The sequence below is a fragment of the Dipodomys ordii genome, unplaced genomic scaffold (genome assembly GCF_000151885.1).
Source record: "Dipodomys ordii isolate 6190 unplaced genomic scaffold, Dord_2.0 Scaffold183, whole genome shotgun sequence".
NCBI classification, from domain to species: Eukaryota; Metazoa; Chordata; class Mammalia; order Rodentia; family Heteromyidae; genus Dipodomys; species Dipodomys ordii.
Genome location: NW_012267399.1, coordinates 340,109 through 361,537, shown reverse-complemented (window position 1 = coordinate 361,537; position 21,429 = coordinate 340,109). Strand labels below are relative to the sequence as shown.

Sequence of the window (21,429 nt, the reverse complement as noted above, 5' to 3'; positions counted from 1 at the left end):
TAGGAGACACCCCTAGCCCTCCGTGACAAGCTTACTTACCCCATAGCATGCCGAACCAACTCATTCTCTACCACCACTCTAGAGTTTAGCATTTATCTTTAGGAACCTGTTGGAGTGACTCTGGCTTTCACGTTGTCTGTTTGGGTTGATGGTCCAGTGGGAGTTTCCGGTGGCCCGATGGAAGTGCCTGGTGAGCAAAGGAGTAGAGGGGGCCATACCCTGGGCAGCTTTGATGAAAGCATTTCAGATTAGCAACAACCTCCCACGAGGGTCGTCTGCATGTCCCAACAGTAGGGACTGCGGCAGCAATACTAGACATCCCAACCAATGTACAACCACTTTCCCCGTGAATTCACTGGGGCCCGGGGAGGGGGGAGGGGGACCATGAAACAATACTAGTCACCGTGGGATATATTCTAATATTCCATGGCTAGTGGTTCGTTATGGGACTATCTCAGTTTTATGAGAACATGCGCATAGCACATAAAGTTGATCATGGGGCTCTGGTCTGAAGAAATAAAGCCCATAGTCTACCTCTACCCATGGAATACCATCGACTTATTCTATGGACACAGGGATCTCAAAGGAATTGATGACCCAGAGAAAAGTGACCATACTGAGCTAATTAGTACCAGGAAGATCAGGTGGTGAACATGACAGATTAGGCCCATTTAGTCTAGGAAGGACATCTACGTGCCCTGATCTGATGTGGGCTGCAGTCTGGCTCAGTCCTGAACAAGGCAGTTTCCCTTTGGCTTGGGTGGCCTCCCCCAGTGGGTGACTGATTGCCTTCCCTGCTGAAGTGCTCTTCCCCACCTCCCCATTCTGATCCTGTTCAGATTTCATCTCACAGCTAGGACAGTCAGAACAGGATCCCAAGGCTTACTTCTCTGTCCATAGGGTCTCCCAGCTTCCTTGCCCTGCCCCATGTCCTCCCTTCCTGGGATTCTGTAAGGACCTGAGACAAGTATGCCCAGTGTTTTGGGCTGGATCTGATGTTTCAGAGACTGCAGTATGGGGACCTGTGATGAGGGAGTGTTGCTGGCCCAAGCCACGACTTCATCCATGGGAAGCCTAAACCCCACCTTTCCACTTTGGGTTAGCTAGCTTCAGGAATCCCCAGTCAAGGCATGGACAATTCTTAGGCTCTGGCCTGGACTATCACCGCCCTGCCTCCCCCCTCCCCCCCCCATCCTGCAACTACACTGTGGACCCTAGCAGGAAGTGCTCAGCATGAGGGGCATGGTCCTGTACTACTCAGCCTTTCCAATGTAACTTCTCCAACACTGTGTCTTTTAGGATTGGTGCCCCAAGCATGGAGCCCCAGACTTAACCCATCAGCGATCCTCAGTTTAGTCTAGACAGAATAGATTCCTTTGTGTGCCCAGATAGTAACAATATTCTCCATCTCCCTCTCTCACCCCCTCCACCCCTAGCACAGGCGTGTGGATGGGTTTTCACACATGCACATGAACACAGCCTTCCTTCTATGCTTCAGAAGACTTGCAAAGCCCATGTTTTCCTGTGCGATCCTCTGGGCTCCTTGGCCTGCCCCCAGCCTTGATATATTTGCCCCTGGCAGCTACTTGCCCCGGCTCTGGGTTTCAGATATCTAGGGAGCTCTGACTTTGGAAGGTCTTATGCCTAAGTAGATACTTGGTGCCCATCCAAGCTTGCCCTCTAGAGCCTGGACCTTCCTACCCTCCGCCTCCCTCTTGTCCTCCTTGTTCTGTTCCCCATTCCTTGTTGATGTTGGTGCTGTACAGATGTTCGGACCACCCTCCTTGGCTGTTAATCCCCAGTCTTACCCTGAGCCTCTTCTCTTACCAGACCATCCCTCCTTCCAAAAGTTGGTGCCCAACACCAGAATTATCCACCATGGAAAGGGAGTGAGATTCTTAGGAGTTGTTCCCTGCCATCCTGAATTCCAGACTCCATTCCCATTTGCCTCCTCTTCTGCCTATAGCTGTGTATATGGATGGGTGTGGAGTAGAGATGAGTTTGTGAGAGAGAAGCTAGAGGCCAGGAAGGCAAATATGGTGATGAGTAGGGAGCAGATGCTGCGGGGATTGTGGGAGGTAAGATGCAGTCTCCAAGGCCTTTCCCCCAGAGAAGCCAGTGCAGCTCCCCAAGTATGGGATTTCTCCAGTTTTACTTCTAAAAAAAAAAAAAACCAACCTAGGTTAGGGGCTGGGCTGGGCCTTGTAGGTATCCCACCTCCAGCCACACGTAGGACAGGCCCTGAGCTGAAACAAGGCCTCCCAGCTGAGCCAGCAGCTCCTTTCCCTCACCTCCACCTCTTGGTCATTCTTCAAAACATAGTCTGTGTGTCTGTCCCACGGATGGTGTGATCTCCTCGTGGGACTTGTCCCCTGGGCTATGGTTGCATGGCTTCAGTGCTGGAGGGTCTCGTTGAGAGAGGCTGTTGAAGGTCTCACTTGGACGTAGGGCCTCACAGTGGCCAGAAGACATCTCCTGGAACTGACTAGTGACCCCTTCTGGAGGGTCCTCTCACATCGATAGTCAGAGTCCCCTCCATCTATTCTGGGCACTCACAGTGCTCCCTCTGTCCTGCCATGTTCATTCACATGTGTCTTGTCCATCTTTGCTCCTGTGGTGTGGGTCAGTCCTTTGTGGTACAGCCTCCAGGGATATAGGATCCCATTGTAGTTGAGAAGTGGGTGACATGGAAAGAGGGATGGTGACTAGGTTCCTGCCCATGGGTATTTGGGGAAGCAGCAAGGTCCAGAGATATTCCAGTCTGAGCCCCTGGGGGCCACTCCTCTATCCCTACCCCTCCACCTATCCCCTGCTGGGCTACAAGGTGCTGCCCAGGGAATGGTGCTAGTCCAGGGGCAGGGAGGATGATGGGATTGAGGGCAGAGCTGACAGGGCAGGATGTGGGGCTGAAGGGACTTGCATGGGGACCGCTGCAGGGTTGGTGGCTTGGACCCTGAGTGGGGTCCTTGTTGCCCTCTGCTGGCTAAGGGGGACGTGGTGGAGAAATGGCCTGACTCCGGGCTGGGCATGGGTGGGTGTTCCTTGTGTTGTTCACATTCTTTTTCTCTCTCTCCACTAATCATATTTCTCTCTCCTCGTGTTGTTGCATGACCGTATTGGTTTTCGTGATTGTGTCTCTCACAGACTATCCCCATCTATCCTGGGATGTGTCCTCTCACCCCCCCACCCCGAGTCCCCGGCTGGGCAGACTCCTCAGGGGAAAACCCAAGGAAATGCCCAGCCACTCCCATCCCACCCCAGTCTTGTGTGCGCCCCCTGGTGCCCATTGCTGGTGTGAACAGTAAGTACGGCAGCGGCGGTGCCTGGAAACAGGCAGAAAAGCCAGCCTGCTGGCTGAGGGCTGGGCCAAGCAGGTTCTCCTTGCTCCAAAGTTTAAAAAAAAATGACCCTCTCACGGATGCTCATCTCAGCTCATTTCAAAGCCTGGAAACCATCTCTGAGACGCTGCCCATGCTGCCATTTCATCACTGCAGGCCTGTGGGTCTAGTGGGGGGCCTAGGCAGGAGGCAGGGTGCCAGCCCTCTGAAAGCAGCAGGTGGATGGGGAGCATTGGGTGAGCTTGGGTTTAGGCAGTTGTCCCTTTCTTGTTGTTTTCTTTCTTTTCTTTCTTTCTTCTGGCCACCCTGTGGGAGTTCAGGACAAGGAATGGTCCAGTTTTTTGCGTCCTCCACGGCAGAGAAACCAACAGCCTCACCTCAAAGGTCAAGGCTAAGAGAAGCAGGCTCCTGGGTACCCTGATGGCTACTCCCTGCCCCTGGGCCCTTCAGAGAAAGCTTGCCTCTCCACTCAGAGCCTTTCACAGTTGTGGGATGTGAAAGCCCAGGGAAAAGGGGCTCTGCTTCTGGACAGAGTCAGTGGAAGGCTCTACACTTAGAGCTAGAGGAGGAGTTCTCAGGCTACACCATCCCTCCAGAAGCAGAGGCAGAGGGAGCAGTAGATCCCTACCCTGGACAAGATCGAGGCTGTGCACATCTCCTATGACAGAGGATGATAGCCAAGAAACAGATAGAAAGTCCTCACTCTCCAACCAGAGGACGTGTTGCCCGGAATGGCCACAGTTTCCCTCCTGGAGGAAAAGTTATGCAGGGACTCTGGCACTCACTTTCCACTCCCTCCTTCTCTTCCCCTGCGAATGATTTCCCTCCCCTCTCCCAGAGACCCTTGGGGAGCCAACCAGAGTGTGAGACAGGACCCATATGTTCTGTGAGCACACGTGTGCCCGCAGACATGCCCCTTGTGCTAGGCAGCCCCCAGCCCTAGTCACGTGGTGTCAGAGTTTCCTTTGTTTCCTTGGTAACTGGCCTTTCTGGTTCAGAGTCAATTGGAGAGTGAAGCCCCTGGGATCTGTCAAGAAACACACTGTACGTGAAATGCTTTGCCATCTTGTATGAGAGACTTTTTTTTTTAAGTTCCAAAATTATGATGGGATTTTTTTTGATTTGCTTTATGAATAAACCTGATTGGTCCATTTCTCTTTTGACTGACTGCCTCTTTGTAGTGACATGATGTGTACACGGGTGGAGATCCCACCCACATGTGCGCTAAGTGTGTGCACTTGGGAAAGGATCACTCCTGCGTGTAGTTACATGATGTGAACAGGATCATGGGAAAGTATCAGATCCAGTGGAGATTGGCTCCAGCTTTCCCCTCTCAATCTTCTAGAAAGCCTTCCCTAACGTGGTTGCCTATGTGGGTTTCCTTCCTGAAAAAGGCTTGCCCCTGAGGTGTCTACTCCAGGAGCAGTGTTTGAGTGGGCTCCATCTTGGCCAGGGAGATTTGGCTTTGAAGGCAGAGAGTGTGGGGGTGACAGAGGTGGGGGGCGTGGCAAAGGTCAGTCAGAGCCATCTCTGCCAGCCCGAGGCCTCCATGGCTCATCTTCCGGATTTGGGAAAGACAGGGTTCCTTGCTCTGGCCACACTTCATTCCTCACAAAGATTGCTCCAGACTTCTTTTCAGATTCCTTCACAGGGTACTACAGAGGCGAAGGTTTAAATTCTCCTTACCCAAGGCCATAAGCTGCTATTGTCTTCTACACATCCATTTGCTCTGCTTTGCCAGGACACTGGCAGAGGGGACAGGAATGGGAGCCCTTCCTACGTCCCTGTCCTGCCATCACAGCTTCATGCATACATCCTTGTTGTGCCTATGCAAGCTGACTGGACCCACTGGGGCAGCATGGGGACACTGCTTGCTATATGTGGGGAGCAGAGTGGACTAGTTAGGGATGGAGCAAATGGAGTGGTCAAATTGGGTCTGCAGGGGACAGATTGTTTAGTCAGGCTTAATCTGTATGGAGAATGAGACAGACCAATCAGGTTGGGTCCCTAGGAGGACAGAGTAAAATGCGTGACCAGGAGATAGGGAATCAGAGTGACTAGCCAGGGTTCTTGTGGGGACAGAATGGAAGGTGTGATAGGCCTAATCTGTGAGGGACAGAGTTATAGGGGGATGAGATTGGGTCCCTGTGAGGACGTAATAGAAGGAATAATTGGGCCTACTCTACATGGGGGACAGACAGTTATAGAGGGGCCAGATTGGGTCTCTGTAGGGACACAATAGAAAGTACAACCAGGGCTGAGGCAGCAGAATGACCAGATTGAGTCCGTATGGCGTGGTGGGAGCAGGCTGAGTGATCAGATGTGGGGGAGGGGCAGCATGAACCAAGTGATTAGCTGGAGCTCAAACAAGATGGACTAGAGTAGATCAGCTGGGGACTGGTGGGTCTGGGGGAGGCTGGGTGACTGCTTAGATGTCACTGGAAGGCATCCAGGCTCCAGTCAGTAGCAGAGGGGTGTGAAAGGCCACCTCTCGGGACTGGAACCTTTCTGCGTGTCTGTCTGTCTTCTCCCTGAGCTCTGTGTCTGGCCCTCTCCCCATGACTGCATCCACATCATTCTGTCTCATCAGCCCTGCTCTGGGCCCTGGACCTGGCTCCCAGCACCATATATACTGGGCCCATCACCAATTCATCTTTTTGCAAACTTTGAGCAAACCCAGGAGTCCTTCCATCCCTGTCCTGGAGGCAGCCTGCAGGCTGCCTGAATAGACTGAGCCCGCTCCTCCCCTCTCCCCAGCCTCGCACCCTCTTCCATGGCCTAACCCCCTGCCACCCTCCGACACCGGCTGCCCCGGTGCCAAATGCCCTACCTCTGGCCTGTTCCTCCCTCACTAAACAGTTTTCAGTGTCTCAATAGCTTCTGCTTATATGTTTGAAGATTCCAAACTGAATGGGGAGGTGGCGAAGGCCGCGCTGGCGAACGAAGACTGCCCCCACATAGACCAGGCCCTCACTCCCGATGAGGGCCTGCCCTTTACCCGCTCGGGCACCCGCGAGAGATACGGACCCTGCTTCCTCTTATCAACCGGGGAGTACGCGTGCCCACCTGGTGGAGGAATGAGAAAGGGTATGTAGAGGAAGCTGGAGCTCTGTGCATCGGCTGGGTCTGCCTCGCGCTCCTGCAGATGGGTGGGCAGGGCGGTGGGTGAGGGGCGCTGAGGGGCAGGCAGGCACATGAAGGGTGGTGGTGAGGACAGAAGGATAGAGGGAGGCGCCCAGGGATGGTCCCTGGAGGTCTGAGTCCCTTTCCCCTCAAAGTGGAATGTCAGGCTGGCAGAGAGAAGCAGAGCTGTGGGCTGATAATTGAGCTAAGTCGTAGAAAAGGGCTTCCACAGGCTGCCTATAGGCTATGACGATGGCAGTAGTACCCAGGGAGACAGGAGGAGCCTCGACTCTCCTAGACTACGTTGGCAGGGGCAGGGGAGATCCAAATAGCGATGATCTCTCCTCCCATGGGGAGGAGATGGGCAATAAGGCGAGTCGGGGTTGGCCAAGACTCTTAGGTATGGATCCATGCTACGGAAGAGACATCTTTTAAAGGGAATCAAAGGCCAGTGGGAGTAATGGAGAGAGCAGTCATTTCAGGGCTTAGGGATAGGGTCACCGTCCTTGCAGAGGTAAGATATGCGCCAGTCAGGTTATGCTAGTGGCAGAGAATCTCCCAAGAGAAGATGGGGAAGTTGGACTTAGTGCAGCCCCTTCCATCAGTGCCCAAGGGCCGCTGCTCTGACATGGTCAGCGCCCCCTTGTGGTTGGCAAAAGTTGAGACTAGTGGTCTCCTTGCTGCAGTCAGAACTTCAGGCTGACCCTGTTGAAGAATAGCTTTTACTGGAGCTTGAGCATGGGCTGGGGAAGGGCCTAGAACACTTAGCCAAGGCTCTAGGCACTGGTTTGGCCTGGAAAGCTGAAGGAGCCTCTCTAAGTGCCTTAGACTGGCTGGCCAGCTCGTGCATGTCTTGGAGTGCCACACAGGCTCACACAGATGCATGTTGACCAAGAGGGGGTGAGCCTCGGCTGTGTCAGACCAGTAGTTGGAGGGTTTGGTTTTTTTTTTTTTTGGTTTTGGTTTTTGGGATTTTTTTTAAAGCAACAGTTGACACTGTCTGTGGCCATTGTCAACTGCGCCAGGATTTGAAGTGGTTAATCCAGATACAAGGAGAAAATAGACTTCAAAATCAAGGGTAGGCCTAGAAGCAGAAAGGCAGCCCACTGTGAGATGAAGGAAAGTCCTTAGGTCATCAGTACTTAGTTATGTCCACGTGCCTTCGGCTGGTTCCTGCTTCTTTATCTTGCTGGAAGGCCTCCTGGACCTCAGTGTGGTGTGCCACCCCCTGCATGGTGCTGCACGGCAGAAGGCTGCCAGCCTCAGGAAAAGGCCCCATCCTTGCCAGGATGGGCCTGTTGCGCTCCTTTGCAACTGGCTTTTTCCTAGGTGGGATTTCTAGAGTGCATAAGAGCAGAGGCCACGGGGGTGGGAGAGTAAGGGGGAAGACTGTTCCCAGTCTGTGCCCGACTCAGGAGACAGGGCTGCCTGTCTCCTTTGTCTTGGATGTTGGATCAGTTGGTGCAGCCTAAAAGAGCAGAAAGGAAGAGTGACTTGCTGTGCTTCCGGAGGTCCAGGGGACGTGAGACACATGCAGCCCTGCCTCCCTGCAGTGGCTAGAGCCCTGTGCGGCCACCACCATCCACAGGTGATACTCATTTCTGAACCCACATGGGTTTAGGTGCCTGAGCCTTTGGGAGGTGCCAAGGGTGAAGGCCCCACCCACATCCACCCAGCTCCGCTCTTATGGGGTCTCGATAGCCACAAGAACTTGCTTTTCTCAGGTTGATTTCAAGCCAGAAGGCCTTCAAGTGTTTGAGCTCATGTGCAGAGTAGCAGTAGGGACTCCACTGGTTCCCCCAGGAGGGAGAGAACGAGGCTGCTAGGCTGGCTCACTGCATGGGAAACAAGCCAGCTGGAGAAGAACCTGCCTGCCTCTGCATGCGGCTGTTCTGTCTTTCCTCCTCCTTCCTTAAAAACTAAGTACCAATCGGGATGGGAAGGCCAAGAAGAGAAGCTCAAGTGTTAATTGTATTCTTTACATACAGATCTTTGCAAAGAAAGCCCTGTCATTGCTAAGTATATGCCGACAGAGGCTGTGAGAGTGACTTGACCAGGCGGCTTGGCCGAGGACACTGGTGGCTATTAAGCATCTGGGTGGACCTGCAGCCCCTCCTCACCCTCGGACAGAGTAAATTCACGCCACGCAGGTTTGCCGGACGAGTCCGAGTGGCCCAGGCATTGTACTAGGACGGACGTAGCTTTTTCTACGGCCAAATGGTAACTGACCGTAGAGGATTTCTTTTCCTTCTTTCCATTTTTTTTAAAAGTTTTATTTTATTTGGGGGAATGGGGTGGAGGGGTTCCTTAGCATGACTTGCATGAAGTTAAACAGAAAACCCAGAGAAACCAAACCCACCAACACCCTGCAACTGTATGATTACTCTAAACAACAACACTAACAAAAAGAAGAAACAAGAAAAGAAAAAGTCCTATATTTTCTTTCAGAGCTCTTTACTTTTACACACATTGTTGGAGCCAAACTGTAATGGCGTGCGTTAGAAACCTGTACGTTTCTGGAAGTGAGGGCCGGGGAGGAAAAACAGGGATGGGGAATGGATTGCATCCTCTCTTTTTTTGTATACAAGATCAAGAGTAACAGTTCTAAAAAGGGCAGTTGGTCAGTCATCGGTCATATTGACCTCACCTCCATAGTTCATCTCTCATGTGGAAACCAAGAACTTTGCTCCAAATAGAATCGTGGAAACTCGCACTGCTGTCTTCTTCCCTCTGTTTGGCATGCTTGTGACCCAGCGGACATTTCCCCAAGATCCCTGACAGCGGTTAGTTTAGGTTGATTCGCTCATCTTAGCGGTTTTGTAGATCCAGTGTGACCAACTTTCATAACCAACTGTTCATAGTAAATAATCAACACCGTATGGATTCTCCAAGTGTTATTTAAAACCAGGATGTAGAGCACCAAAAGTTCAGGACCATTGGAGGGGCAACGTCCTCCATCTTCATTAAGGTACAACTTGGCATTGTATGCGATTTAGTTCTTCAGAGTATTAAAAAAAAACAACAACAACAACCCTGCATGCCCAATGTTATGCAAAGCAATTCGAGCATGAAATAAATTTTGTATCATGGTTTCTGTATAGTCTAAAGCAGATTTGTTTTCCTGAAGCAATTGGAGGTTTGCAGAGACATGCTGCTGCATCTCGAATAAATATAGTATTTTCCCAACAGAAACAGAGGACAGTAGCTTGGCTTTGGTCTGATTCTAAAATTAGTTTGGGGGGGGGAGATGATATTTTTGAAAAAACACATGCTTGAGTTGAAAAAAATGCAACATCTCAAGCTTTCGCTGCAGCTCACAACATTTCCTGGAAAGAGAGCAACGATGCTTTTAGCTCAACAACCTCCCCTCCCTGGGCCCGGGCCCTGGAAATAAAAGGCTGACTTTTGAGATGAAGCATGGATTTGGGTTTTTATTGCCTTCAGGCAGTGTCAAGATTCTGTTGGGGGCCTATGGTCTACTATGGCTGGGCTGAGCTGGGCTGGGCTAAGCCTTGGACTATGACTAATACTGCAGTCTTGCTGGAGGAAAGCCAGGTCCTAAAAAGGAAGTTGACCCCTGATGGACAGTTGGGTAGGGTGGCATTCTGGGCTGCAGATGCTGTTAGTGGGCTTGGGGGAAGGAAGAAGCTCTCAGAAAGCATGGTGCATGTGAAGTGTTGGTCTTAAGACCAGCATATCCTCTGGCTGGTCACCCAATGTGGAAACTCCTCCCTGAATCATATCTTATTGATAAACCCTTGAATGTGATTGTGTCAGAGCACTCAGAGACCCTGTGCAGACCATGGCGACCTCCCTCTTAGGGCCACTGTTGAATCTGATGGAACCAGAGACTGGGGTCTGCCAGGTCTGAGTTCCTAACCAGCTGTATTCTTGCAGGGCTAGGTCTGAGGAGCACCTCCCTGAAGACCCTTCTTCAGCCCAGAGATACTTTGGTAGCGTCCTCTCCTGGGAATGTTGATTTGTTTGAATTACTCAAGTTAAGGGGTGGTAGTGAGACTCCAGAGATGTTCAGATAGAAAGATGCTTTAGAACTCATGGAAGTCAACCTCTGTGCATTAACATTTTTTATTGTTATTATAAAGGTGATATACAGAGGGGCTACAGATACATGAATCAGGTAAAGAGTACATTTTTTTTTTTGGACAATGTCACCCCTTCTCTTGCCGTGTTTTTCCTCTTCCTTCCCTTCCTCCCAGGCCTGGGTGTTGTCCCTGAGCCTTTGTGCTCAATTCTAGGGCTCTACCACTTGAGCCACAGCTCCACTTCCAGCTTTTGTGCTTAACTAAAGAGTCTCATGGACTTTCCTGCCCAGGCTGGCTTCTAAATCATGATCCTAGATCTTAGCTTCCCGAATAGCTAGGATTACAGGCATGAGCAAGCCACAGGTACCTGTTAACCTCTGTTCATTTTACAGAGGGATAAATGATGCTCATAAAGGGGAGCAATCTACCCAGGAAAATGAACAAGTGGGTATCAGTTCCCCCGATTTCATATCCCTTAACAGTTCCAAAGTGGCCTGTGTCAGTGATCTGAAGGATGGGTGGGAGGTTAAGGGGGGTCCTGAATTTTTATCTCAGGTTTTCATCTCTGCTTAAACATTTGCCCTGTGAAGTCCAAGCAGCAAGAGCATGGGGTTGGTGGAACCTTTGTTTAGGGGTTAAGTGACTAAAGAGGTTGTAATAACCATTTATAAGTTTAAGGATGCACTAGCCAAACTGCCTTGGTTACTGCAGGAAGGGTAATCCTTATGTAAACCAAGGATCTACCAGCACAAGAGGAGTCTAAAAAACACAAAGCCACCTGGGATATGGGTTCTAGGGGCAGGGTAATTAATGGAGAAAAATATACACTGAACATCTACTATGTTTGTGGGGGGGAGGCATCTTACTAACATTGTCTAATGATAGCTCACAGCAATTCAATGTGCCTATTTCAGAGGCAAGAGAACAAGATGAGAGAGGTAAAGTGTCCCAGTGCCACATAGCCAATGAAGGATGAAGTCAGGATATTAACCCAGGTGGTCTAGTTAACCAGACCAGACTAAGCTGTCCCTTACTAACTGAGAGTTCCTGTGACTGGTGCTAAGAGGTGGGATTAACAGGAAGACTAGACTTGCTGGTACTAAATCTCAGAAGCCCCAGGATTTAGTCTCCTGCCCTCCTCCTTATGGTACCATGGGTTTGGCAGAAGGGGCCAACTCACATCTTGTTTCAAGTTTCCCACCCAGATCCCCTTCAACTGGCTGACAAGGAGGCTATCAGCCTCCCTAACCTCCTTCCACACACCCATCTCCCTGGATACTCCAGTCACCCTTAATCTGAATCGCCCTCCCTCTGACACACTGCTCCAGTAACTTTGATTGCTAACTTAACTTCACAATGACAACGAAGCCACCTTCAATCAGAAGTGGGAGATGCTGTGGGCATGGTGGGAGGGCCTCATTTGGAGCCACACACCGGGATCCATCATTCCTACATTACCAGTTCATCATCAGAGGAACCTCACTGCCCACAAGGACAGAGGTGGTGAAGATGCCAGGGAAGATGTACCTGCGATCAGGAGGGGAGAGTGACGGCTGTACATATGGAGACTTTCCACCAGTTTTTTTCACTTTCGCCATTCAACTATCACTCGATGGCCAAGGCACATAGGCAGTTCATGCCTCTCTTCCCTTTCTTCCTTCTTATCCAGGAGAATTATGAAGGTAATTCAGTTGATCAGGAAAAATATTTTTTTTAATGACTGGGTATTTTCTCAAGTTAGTTCCTATGTCTCTAATGAGCCTAGAGATGGATGGTACTGACATGAACTGGACAGTGGCTAAGAGACTAACAGCATGGCTCTCAAACATTTGTAAGTGGGATAAAACAGAAGATAAGTGTGAACTATGGTAGGAGAGCGCACTGATTCAACCTCTCTACCTGATGAAGTCCCTCAGGGAGGAACATGTGTTTATATATTGGGCACTTGGTGAGTGGGTTCCCAAACTGACCAAGCCCCGTCCCTTGATTTTTGTTAGGAATGGGGATTTGACATCTGCAAAGTCTGAGAATAACCAGTAACAATCAAGGGGTGGAGAAAAAAAATTCTAGGAGACACTTGTTAATATCAATACCTTCTTACTTATCATATGACACTTAACAAAGCCAGCTAGTAAAGTGACCTGGGTAAAGACCTTCTGTCTATACTCTGTACAGAAGGGTAAAATGGAGGAACTTGAGGTAATGGGATGGTCTATAGGGACTCCAAGTGCCAAAATCCACTCACTCTTCCACATATAGACCATCTGCATCATACCTGCTCCAATAATGATCTGACTGAGCTAAGAGTTTAGGTTCCAGATCTAGGGCTTAGGGTTGATATACCAAGAGACCTCACCCTGTTTTAGGTTGTGAAGAAGTGCTGAGACACTTCTTTCTGATGCTCACAAATAGGCCTTGGGAGAGGTGTTGAGTAGCAAGAGGACTAAAGTTGTCTTCAAGAAGGTAGAAATGCAGTTGTCTACTTGGCCTCCCTTCTTAAGAATCTACAAGGTAGCCACAGAATTTGCAGGATACCCCTAAGACTCAAGACCTCTAGAGGTTTAGTGGTGATTAGGGGCTCTTCAGCTTTGAAGTCCTGGGATTATGCAATTTCCTAAAGCCACTGGAGCCAAGCCATCATAGACTTCAACATAGTCGTACAAGTAGCTCCAGAGTCTTGTCTGGTTGCCAGAAGACATAAATCATCTGACAGTTTCATTGGTTCTAGACTTTTTTGTCTATGCTAGAATCTCCTCTGATGTGTCTTTCTGAAGTCTTATCCATTTTCCCCAATAATTCTCACACCCCCCTCACACTTCTCAGCTCCACAGTCTTCTCCCTTGAGCCTAGTCATTAAAGACAAGAATATTTTCCTTTCCAAAGCTCAGCATCTCAGTATCTTAAAACAGGAAACTATAAGCTATGGGCCCAGAGATTCATGGCTGCTTTGAGTGGCCTAGGGCCCTCTGTCTTGCTGAGTCAAAGGCTATCGGACCAGAACCACCATGGGCTAGGAGTGGTTTTCTGTTTACCCCAGAAAGCAAAAGGCTTCTTCGCTCTAGTCTTAGCTTTCCACATTTTTTTTTCCTTTGGTGAAGATCTAGCCCCTCATTCACATCCTGAATAGAAAAATGTTTTTTGTTTTTGTTTTTTCTTGAGCCTGGACCTTATGCAAGCAGCCTATTAGTGATTTGGTTTGTAGAAACCCCAACCATTTGGGCTTTTTGTACCCTTTTCAAGCCAACACCATGCCCTAATAAAGTGATTCTCTGGTAAAACTTTGGATGGGCAAAGGTCCTTTATTAAAAGTTCTCTGTCATAGCCCCCCATTTCTGGACCTGTCTGGTTGGCTTTGGGGGGGAGATCCTGATTGTCTTTCCTTGCAGCTGCCCTCTTTGTCCACAGCTTCCTGAGAGCTGGTGTCCTTAGTGGCATCTGGGGAAGCGTGGGTGACTTTGTAGTCCTGTCCCAGTGTACTGTGTGCTGGTAGCTGACAGAGGGCCAGAGAGTGGCCAGACCCACAGCCCACAAGGAGTCCTGCTGCTGACGGCAGAATCTGCACAGGCTTTGGGGTTAAGACATTGACTTCAGTGCCATCACCACACATGCCATGCTCATTCCAGCCCCAGGAGTAACATGCTCCACCTGTAAAAGAGAGAAAAGATACATAAAAGTAGACTTAGACAATAGGGTGAAGGAATCATCATAAACCTATCACATACATGAAGACACTAAAGCTCAACACTCGGAGGCTTGCAAAAGTGGACTTAGATAATAGTGTGCAGGAATCATCAAACCCAGCACATACATGACAAAATTGAAGCTCAACCCTTGGTGGCATGTCACTGTCCCCATGCTGCTGCCTCTCCATTTCAATACTTCCCATCCTCACCACCCATAACTGTTCATGCCTCAAACCTGGCTTTTCTCTTTAGCCCTTTACTCATTATTATTCCCATATAACCCATCACCAAGACCTGCTAACTCTACCTCCATCTCTCAGATCTTTTGCACAATACTCCATCTTCCTTTGATACCACACTTCCTCAGACTACTGTTTTCTCTTAGCTGGAGCACAAGGTGATCCTTGGCCATGGTGAATGACACCTTCCTGCTTCAAAACCTTCAATGACTCCCCATGGCACGTACAGAACATTTCCCTGGCCTGTGACCTGGATTCTGATTATTGCTGGTCTCACTTGCACAATTCTCCCTCTCCCTCATCACAACTGAGAACTCACAGTTTAACTGTGTCCTGCAAAGCCTTCATTTCTCTCAAATACTTTACTTTGGGGGATTTCAGATCTCCTCCTTCTTTTGACTCCAGTCTCAATGTCTCTCAGATGCCGTACTCACGTCCACACATTCCAGACTGGATTCTTATTATTGCCCTGGTACTTTATCCTCATAAGGATTGTGTACCTTGTAAAGATGTGTGATCTGTGCAGAGGTATATGATACAAAAGAACAAATGAAAACAACCACTGGCTAATGAAAGGGAGCTTAGCCCTAGGAGAAGTTGTAACACCTAGGAAGAGATGAAAGGATGTGATGGATGTGTTTTCCTTTCTTGTTGACTTATATGCTCGGTGGTGAGGAAAGGAGTATGTATATTTTGTTCACTGCTGTGTCATTAGTACAGTGCCTAGAATAAAAATGTGAACAAGCTCAAAAGGAGCCAAACCAGGAGTCGACCTCAGGCCAAGGACAGCCCTGGATATTGCCACCTTATCAGGCCAATTCCTGAGTGTTGTCCCCTCTCCTACAGACTAAACTCCTTCACATTCTGCTGTGGTTGTTTTAATTTTTTCTTTTTTAATATGTATTTTTATTGTAAAGATACTGTACAGAGGGGTTACAGTTACATGAGTAAGGTAGTGAGTAATTTCCTATTGAGCACTGTCACCCCTTCCTTAGGAAAAAAAACAATAGAAAATATGGATGAGTGTAAAAAAAAAAGCAGACTTATAGTCTTGCTTACTATTATGAATTCTTATATAATGTGCCTAAACCTTTTACTTGTAAAAGTTTGTAAGTCCATTCTATATTTATTTGTAATATGCTATATATTTCTGTCCTGTTTTTTTCCACTCATATATTATAACACAAACACTTTTCCAGGAAATTGCAAGTTATTAAGAAAACAAATGTAAAGAAATTTGCTTGAAATTTGGACATAGCTCAATATGCAAAAAAGTACAGAAAATAAGAGAAATACACATCTCTTCACTGAACTTTATAACACTGTTATCATTTTGCCATATTTGCTTCAAACTTTTCCTTAAAAAAAAACAGTTAAGCCCATCCTCTGTCCCTCTCACTCCATCTTTCCCAGCAGTAACTACTATTTTGAAGTCTATGGACACTATTTGCACTCTTGTTCGATATATAAATATGTATATTTAAAGTCATATATAATTCAATGAATATTATAAAAGGTTTTTAGTTTGCTTTAAAGATTTACAAAAATAGTATTAATCATATCAGACTCTGAAGACCACTAGGCTGGGTGGGGATTAGGGTCCTCCAGATTTGAAGCCCTGAGATCATGTAACTTCTTCTTCTTCTTCTTCTTTTTTGCCAGTCTTGGGGCTTGAACTCAGGGCCTGGGCACTGTCCCTGAACTTTTGCTCAAGGCTAGCACTCTACCATTTGAGCCACAGTACCACTTCCAGCCTTTTCTGCTTATGTGGTATGAGGAATCAAACCCAGGTGCTTGCTAAGCAAGCACTACACCAATAAGCCACATTCCCAGCCCTATCTAACTTAAACCCAGTAGAGCCATCGCAGAAATCAGCAATCATAGTCACTGTGAAACCTGAACAAAATAGAGCAATTTTAGGTTTGGATTCCATTTTGTCTGGGAAATGTGTCAGCAACTGCCCTTGATCCCCTTGAGCCCAAATTCCAGGAACAACCCTCTACGGTGAATTCCACTATAGCTAATCAGTAGATAACAGGAAAAACCCAAACTTTCAGATGTTCCTGCAAGTTAAAGACCACTGGGTCACGGCTCGGACCATCTGCTATAGCCAATCATTTCGAAGAGCATCAACCCCATGAACCAGCCAATCCCCAATTTCTGGTCGGTTCCCACCATGGGTTACACTAATCATCTTTTAGAATTATTTTATGATTTTCCCATGGTGTGATATAATTTGTTAAGTGTTGCAATGACACATAGAAGTCCCTAAAAACTCTATAAAAACCCTGCTAGAGGAAGGGTCAGGGCTCTCAACTCTGACCCGCTGCGTTGGTGATGGTTGTGAGTTCAGGCTTGACTCTCATGTGCTTACGTTGGACTTGGCTCCTTGGTGGCCTTTGGGGATCCTTATCTGAGCATAAGAGCACAGGCAGCTCTGGAGTTCAGTCTGGTTGGAGGAAGACAGAGATCATCTGGCAGTTTTCCCTGGTTCTAGACTCCTTTGTCTGTGCTGAGGGTCTCCTCTGCTAGGTCTTCCTGAAGTCCTGTCTGATTTCTGCTGAAATCGTTTTCATTCCCTCTTTCTCTTTATATTCAACATTGATCTAGAAATTTAATCTGATAGCTACAGATCTAGCTCATTCATCTTAATTTCAACTGTATATAATATCTCATTATTAAAATCCTATTTCCCTTGGGATGGACAGCTCCTTAATAGAATCATTATTGTTACTGAATGATGCAATGCTATATCATACATAATATGATATAATGATGATCTTAACATGGTTACTATTATAGACAGTACTGCAATGAACATCTTCAAACACGTTTTCTGGCAGAAGAGGTATCTTTTAGTCATAAGAGGATCACATTTTATTTTGTTTTCCAAAGTGACTATAGCCATTTACACTCCCTCCAACAATGGATATGAATTTGTTTCTCTATCTTTGCCTTTACACTCTTGCTATTCTGATAAGTGCATTTAATTTGCTGGCATTTCCCTATTAGTAAGAGGGAACATTTCTGTATTAGCCAAGTCTTCTAAGGATTGCCTACTTAACATCCGTTGCCTGTTTGTTCTTTGGTTGTTAGCCTTTTTCATATTGATTTGTAAATTTTCTTTGTATATCCCTTTGATATGAATCTTCCCTGTTGTTATGTACAATGCAAATATCTTTTCCCAGTAGTTGGTGGTGTGTCTGTTCATTTTGTTTATGGTGTCTTTTGTTATACAAATTTAGTTATAATGGCTGCTTAATTGCCCATTATGAAGATTAAACAATTTATTTAACCCGTCTGCTATTATCAGATACTTAGGTTGTTTCTAATTTTTCATTATTTTGTATAGCATTGCTAAGAACATCTTTATGCATGAATCTTTGTTGCTCTAATTATTTTCTCAAATTAGATTCTTAGGATGGGAATTCCTGGTCAAAGAACGTAGATATCCTTGTGACTCCTGAGGACTGTTTTGAGTACTTCCAAAATACTTTTCAGAAAAGCCACTTGAAAACAACTTCAGCAGTCTGTGGGAGTCTCTGTCTCACTCCTACAATGCCATATTTATTGATATTATAACATTTAAAAAATCTTGTTTAATTTGAAGGCAAAAATGGTATCTCATGGTTTTAATTTGTACTTTGATTACCAACTGAAACTGAAACATAATTCTCATGCTTTTCAGTTGTTTATATTTCCGTTTTTGTGCCTGGCTTGCTTCCTGTCTTTCCTGGTTAGTGTAAAAAAAGTTTAAGTGTACACACCCAAGAGCCAGATGACCCTGGTTCAAATCCTAGCTCTGCCATTTGTTAGGTTGTCATCTCACTGATACTTGGGCTTTGTGTTTACATTGCTCCATCTGTTAAGCAGGAGTAATACTAGTATCTTTCCCATAGTGTTGCTTATAAGGATTAAATAAGTAAATATGTATAAAAGACTCAGAACAGGGCCTGGCTCAAAGTACAACATAAAAACTTGCTATTGTTAAGAGCTTGGTTGTTTTATTAGTTTGTTGATATTCTTTTTCTGCCATGTTTGGCATTGAAATTTCTTCTCAGGTTCACTTACGATTTTATTTTTGATCTTTTGATAAAAAGTTAGGGTTTCATGAAGGTACAATTTATTGATCATTTTTATGTTTGATTTCTTCTGTTGCTTGTAAGACTTGAAATCCTATCTCTATCCAAATCAGAAATTTTTTATTTGAATGTTTAAAATTTTACAATTAACTAATAATTACATTCTGAAAAATTTGCTTTACAGACCACTCTTTCAAGAGAGAGAGCGAGATTGGCTGGGCTCTGGGATTACCCTAAGAGTTGCTCTTCCTTTGCAGGCAGGAAGGCAGCACTAGCCAAAATCTTGGGTTTGGGGAAACATAGATGTCTGCCTGTTTGGCCTGCAAATGAGGAAATGCATACAGAGAGGACAAGCCCAGGCCCCAGGCCCCTGCAGTTAGGCAGGTACTTTGGCCAATGTGATCTGAGCATGAGGGAGGGAGTGTGGAAGAGCCTTGGTACCTTTGGGCCCAGTTTGGCACCTGGTATAGGCTCTGTGCCCAGCCCTGGTGAGTGGCACAGCTGACTGTCAGCAGGGGTGGGGGTGGGAGGAAGCCAGGGCTGACCTCCCAGCAGGACAAGGCACAATGGGCAGCTGGCAGGTTGCTCTCCTCCTGCCAAGGGAACACTCTGTAAGGAAGCCATACTTGGGGTTGGGGTAGCTGAAGGCCCAGAGCCAGGATTTGGGTTGAGAAGCCTGGCAGAAGCCCAGAAATTTCTTTCCTAGTACTTCCAAAGAAAGTTTTCTCAGGGATATATGTGTGTGTGTGTGTGTGTGTGTGTGTGTGTGTGTGTGTGTGTATGTGTGTGTGTGTATGTGTGTGTGTGTGTATATATATATATATATATATATATATATATATATATAGTGCTTAATTCTAACCAAGCCTGTGGGGCAGTCACATTCGATAGATGATTCTCAATTCATAGATGACTAGGGTTCTAGAAAGAGGCACTAAACACTGTATATCATATACCAGGCTTTGCTAGATGTGTTCCACATGGAGTAGGTAGGAACTATTTCAGGTTTGAAGGTTATATTAGGTCTCTGTTACATTCACTTTTTTTTTAAACATTCTTCAAAGGACTTTAATGAATGATGAGCCTTGTACAAAACCAGGCTACAGGTCAGAGTGGACCATGGTATGACAACCAGCCCTCATGGACACCTAAATACACATCTATTGTATAGTATACATATAGTCATATCAATGCATAATTTACAATAGACCATACTATGTTATTCCTGGGCCCTCCCTTCTGCCAGTGGTGTGATAATGGTACCTAGATCCCCACCGACTTCGCAGGGCTTCCAAAAGGAGGATGTGCCCTAGCACAGTGCCTGACACAGGTGGCAACTTATGACCACGTGGGAGACAGACCCTGGGGGAGAGAAGGCCAGGCAACCATGGCAGTACAAGAGGCACAGAGGATGGAGGGCAGCAGCAGACGGGAAGGCCTAGTGTGGACTGACAGGAAGCATGGGTTTCCCAAAATGCTGAACCAGCCTTCTACAGAAACCAGCCAGACAGCTGAGCTCAGAAAGCCAAGCGCAGGCCATCCCTCTGCAGAAAGCCATGTGGCAGGATGTCTGACATTGGGAGCCTCTCCTGGTTTCAGAACAGGTCTCACCATGCACCCACAACACTCAGGGCCACCTGGGCAGGTCACAGTGAGAATGGAGAGGCTTCAATGTGGGCCGTTGTCCCAGAGGAGAGGAGGGAAAGTGGTTGTGACCAGACTCTCCCAAAGTCAACTGGAGGATGAGCACAGTTTTCAAGGTAGGTGATTGAAAAGAAGATTCCCTGCTTTAAAGGGCTCTCTGTGGTGTGCCTATCATCTGCCAGGTCCTTGAGAACACGGAAATCCCACCCAGTAGATGGAAATGGGTCATTGCTGGTACATGGGCATAGAGTTGCAGGTAGAAAGCCCTAGAGTTCCTGAGGCCTCCTACTCATGGGCTCAATCTAGCCTGTGACAAGTGATGGAGCTCATGCCCACTATACATGTCTTCTCCGGAGTCCAGAAGGCAGAAGAACCATAGGACTAACAGGGTCCTTGGCACAGGCTGGACACAATACCCAAATCTGTTCAGGCTTTGTGGTACGTCTAAGCTTCTTAGCAACATGGCTCCTCTCAAAGCCCTAGAGTGTTGGGACTACAGCCCAGTGTTAGGGAGGGAGATAGTATCTCTGCTGATGGCCTGGCCTAGGAGGAACAAACTCCTGGCATGTGTGGCAGAGCCTCCTGGCTGTGCCCTGGACCACAGAATGAAGACTATATCTCCCAGACTCTCTTGTAGCTGGATGTGACGGTCAAGCATAAGTGTTCTGTAATAGCTTATGGGACTCTTGGTTAGAAGAAAGATGGTCTTATGCCCATTCTCTTTCTTCTTCACCTCTCCTCCATCCTATCACTGGGAAAGTGGACATGACAGAAATCTGACCACTGTCTCTGGCCATGAGAATGAGGGCTACAACTTTGGGATGGTGCTTCTCAATTTCATACAACTGTCACCTTAATTCCTACCACAACCCTCCATGTTTTGGTAACTAGAACCAGTGAGGTCAAGCAACTTGGATGTGCCCTAGCACAGTGCCTGACACAGCCATTCTAACCAGTATGAAAATCACAGACTCCCAAACCTCAGACTCCTTCCTTGTTCCAAATCCTGAGAGAGATGGTGAGCAAATGCCTGATGAATGCTTAGATGTATGCTTGGCTCTAGAGCACTTCATAAGTAGAAAGTTGCCAAACTCTCACTACAAGTCTGGACGGGGGGCGGGGGGCATCAGATACCACCTCTACTTCCAAGAGTGGCAATGTGCCAGTGCTGGGTAGCACACCATTGCAAGTGAGGCTGGATTCCCCCCTGGTTGAGGGGGCTGACCCCATGACTTCTTCTGTAGTTACACAGTTGTCTCTAGCAAAACACTGCCTCC

General features: G+C 47.4%; 2 protein-coding genes across 3 annotated transcripts in view; one reads left to right on the top strand and one right to left on the bottom strand.

Annotated features, from left to right (window-relative positions):
* Kcnc1 (potassium channel, voltage gated Shaw related subfamily C, member 1) overlaps positions 1-9,874 on the top strand; it is a 41,559-nt gene extending 31,685 nt beyond the window's left edge. The window contains exons 3-4 of the mRNA XM_013034154.1: positions 6,237-6,425; positions 8,450-9,874. Of these exons, the coding sequence (XP_012889608.1) occupies positions 6,237-6,425; positions 8,450-8,514 (254 nt within the window). The 3' untranslated portion in view covers positions 8,515-9,874. The remainder of the gene's footprint in view (positions 1-6,236; positions 6,426-8,449) is intronic.
* Positions 9,875-10,787: 913 nt separating this feature from the next.
* Sergef (secretion regulating guanine nucleotide exchange factor) overlaps positions 10,788-21,429 on the bottom strand; it is a 210,641-nt gene continuing 199,999 nt past the window's right edge. For both annotated transcript variants that reach the window (XM_013034155.1, XM_013034156.1), the window contains exon 11: positions 10,788-14,149. In XM_013034155.1, the coding sequence (XP_012889609.1) occupies positions 13,821-14,149 (329 nt within the window). In that variant the 3' untranslated portion in view covers positions 10,788-13,820. The remainder of the gene's footprint in view (positions 14,150-21,429) is intronic.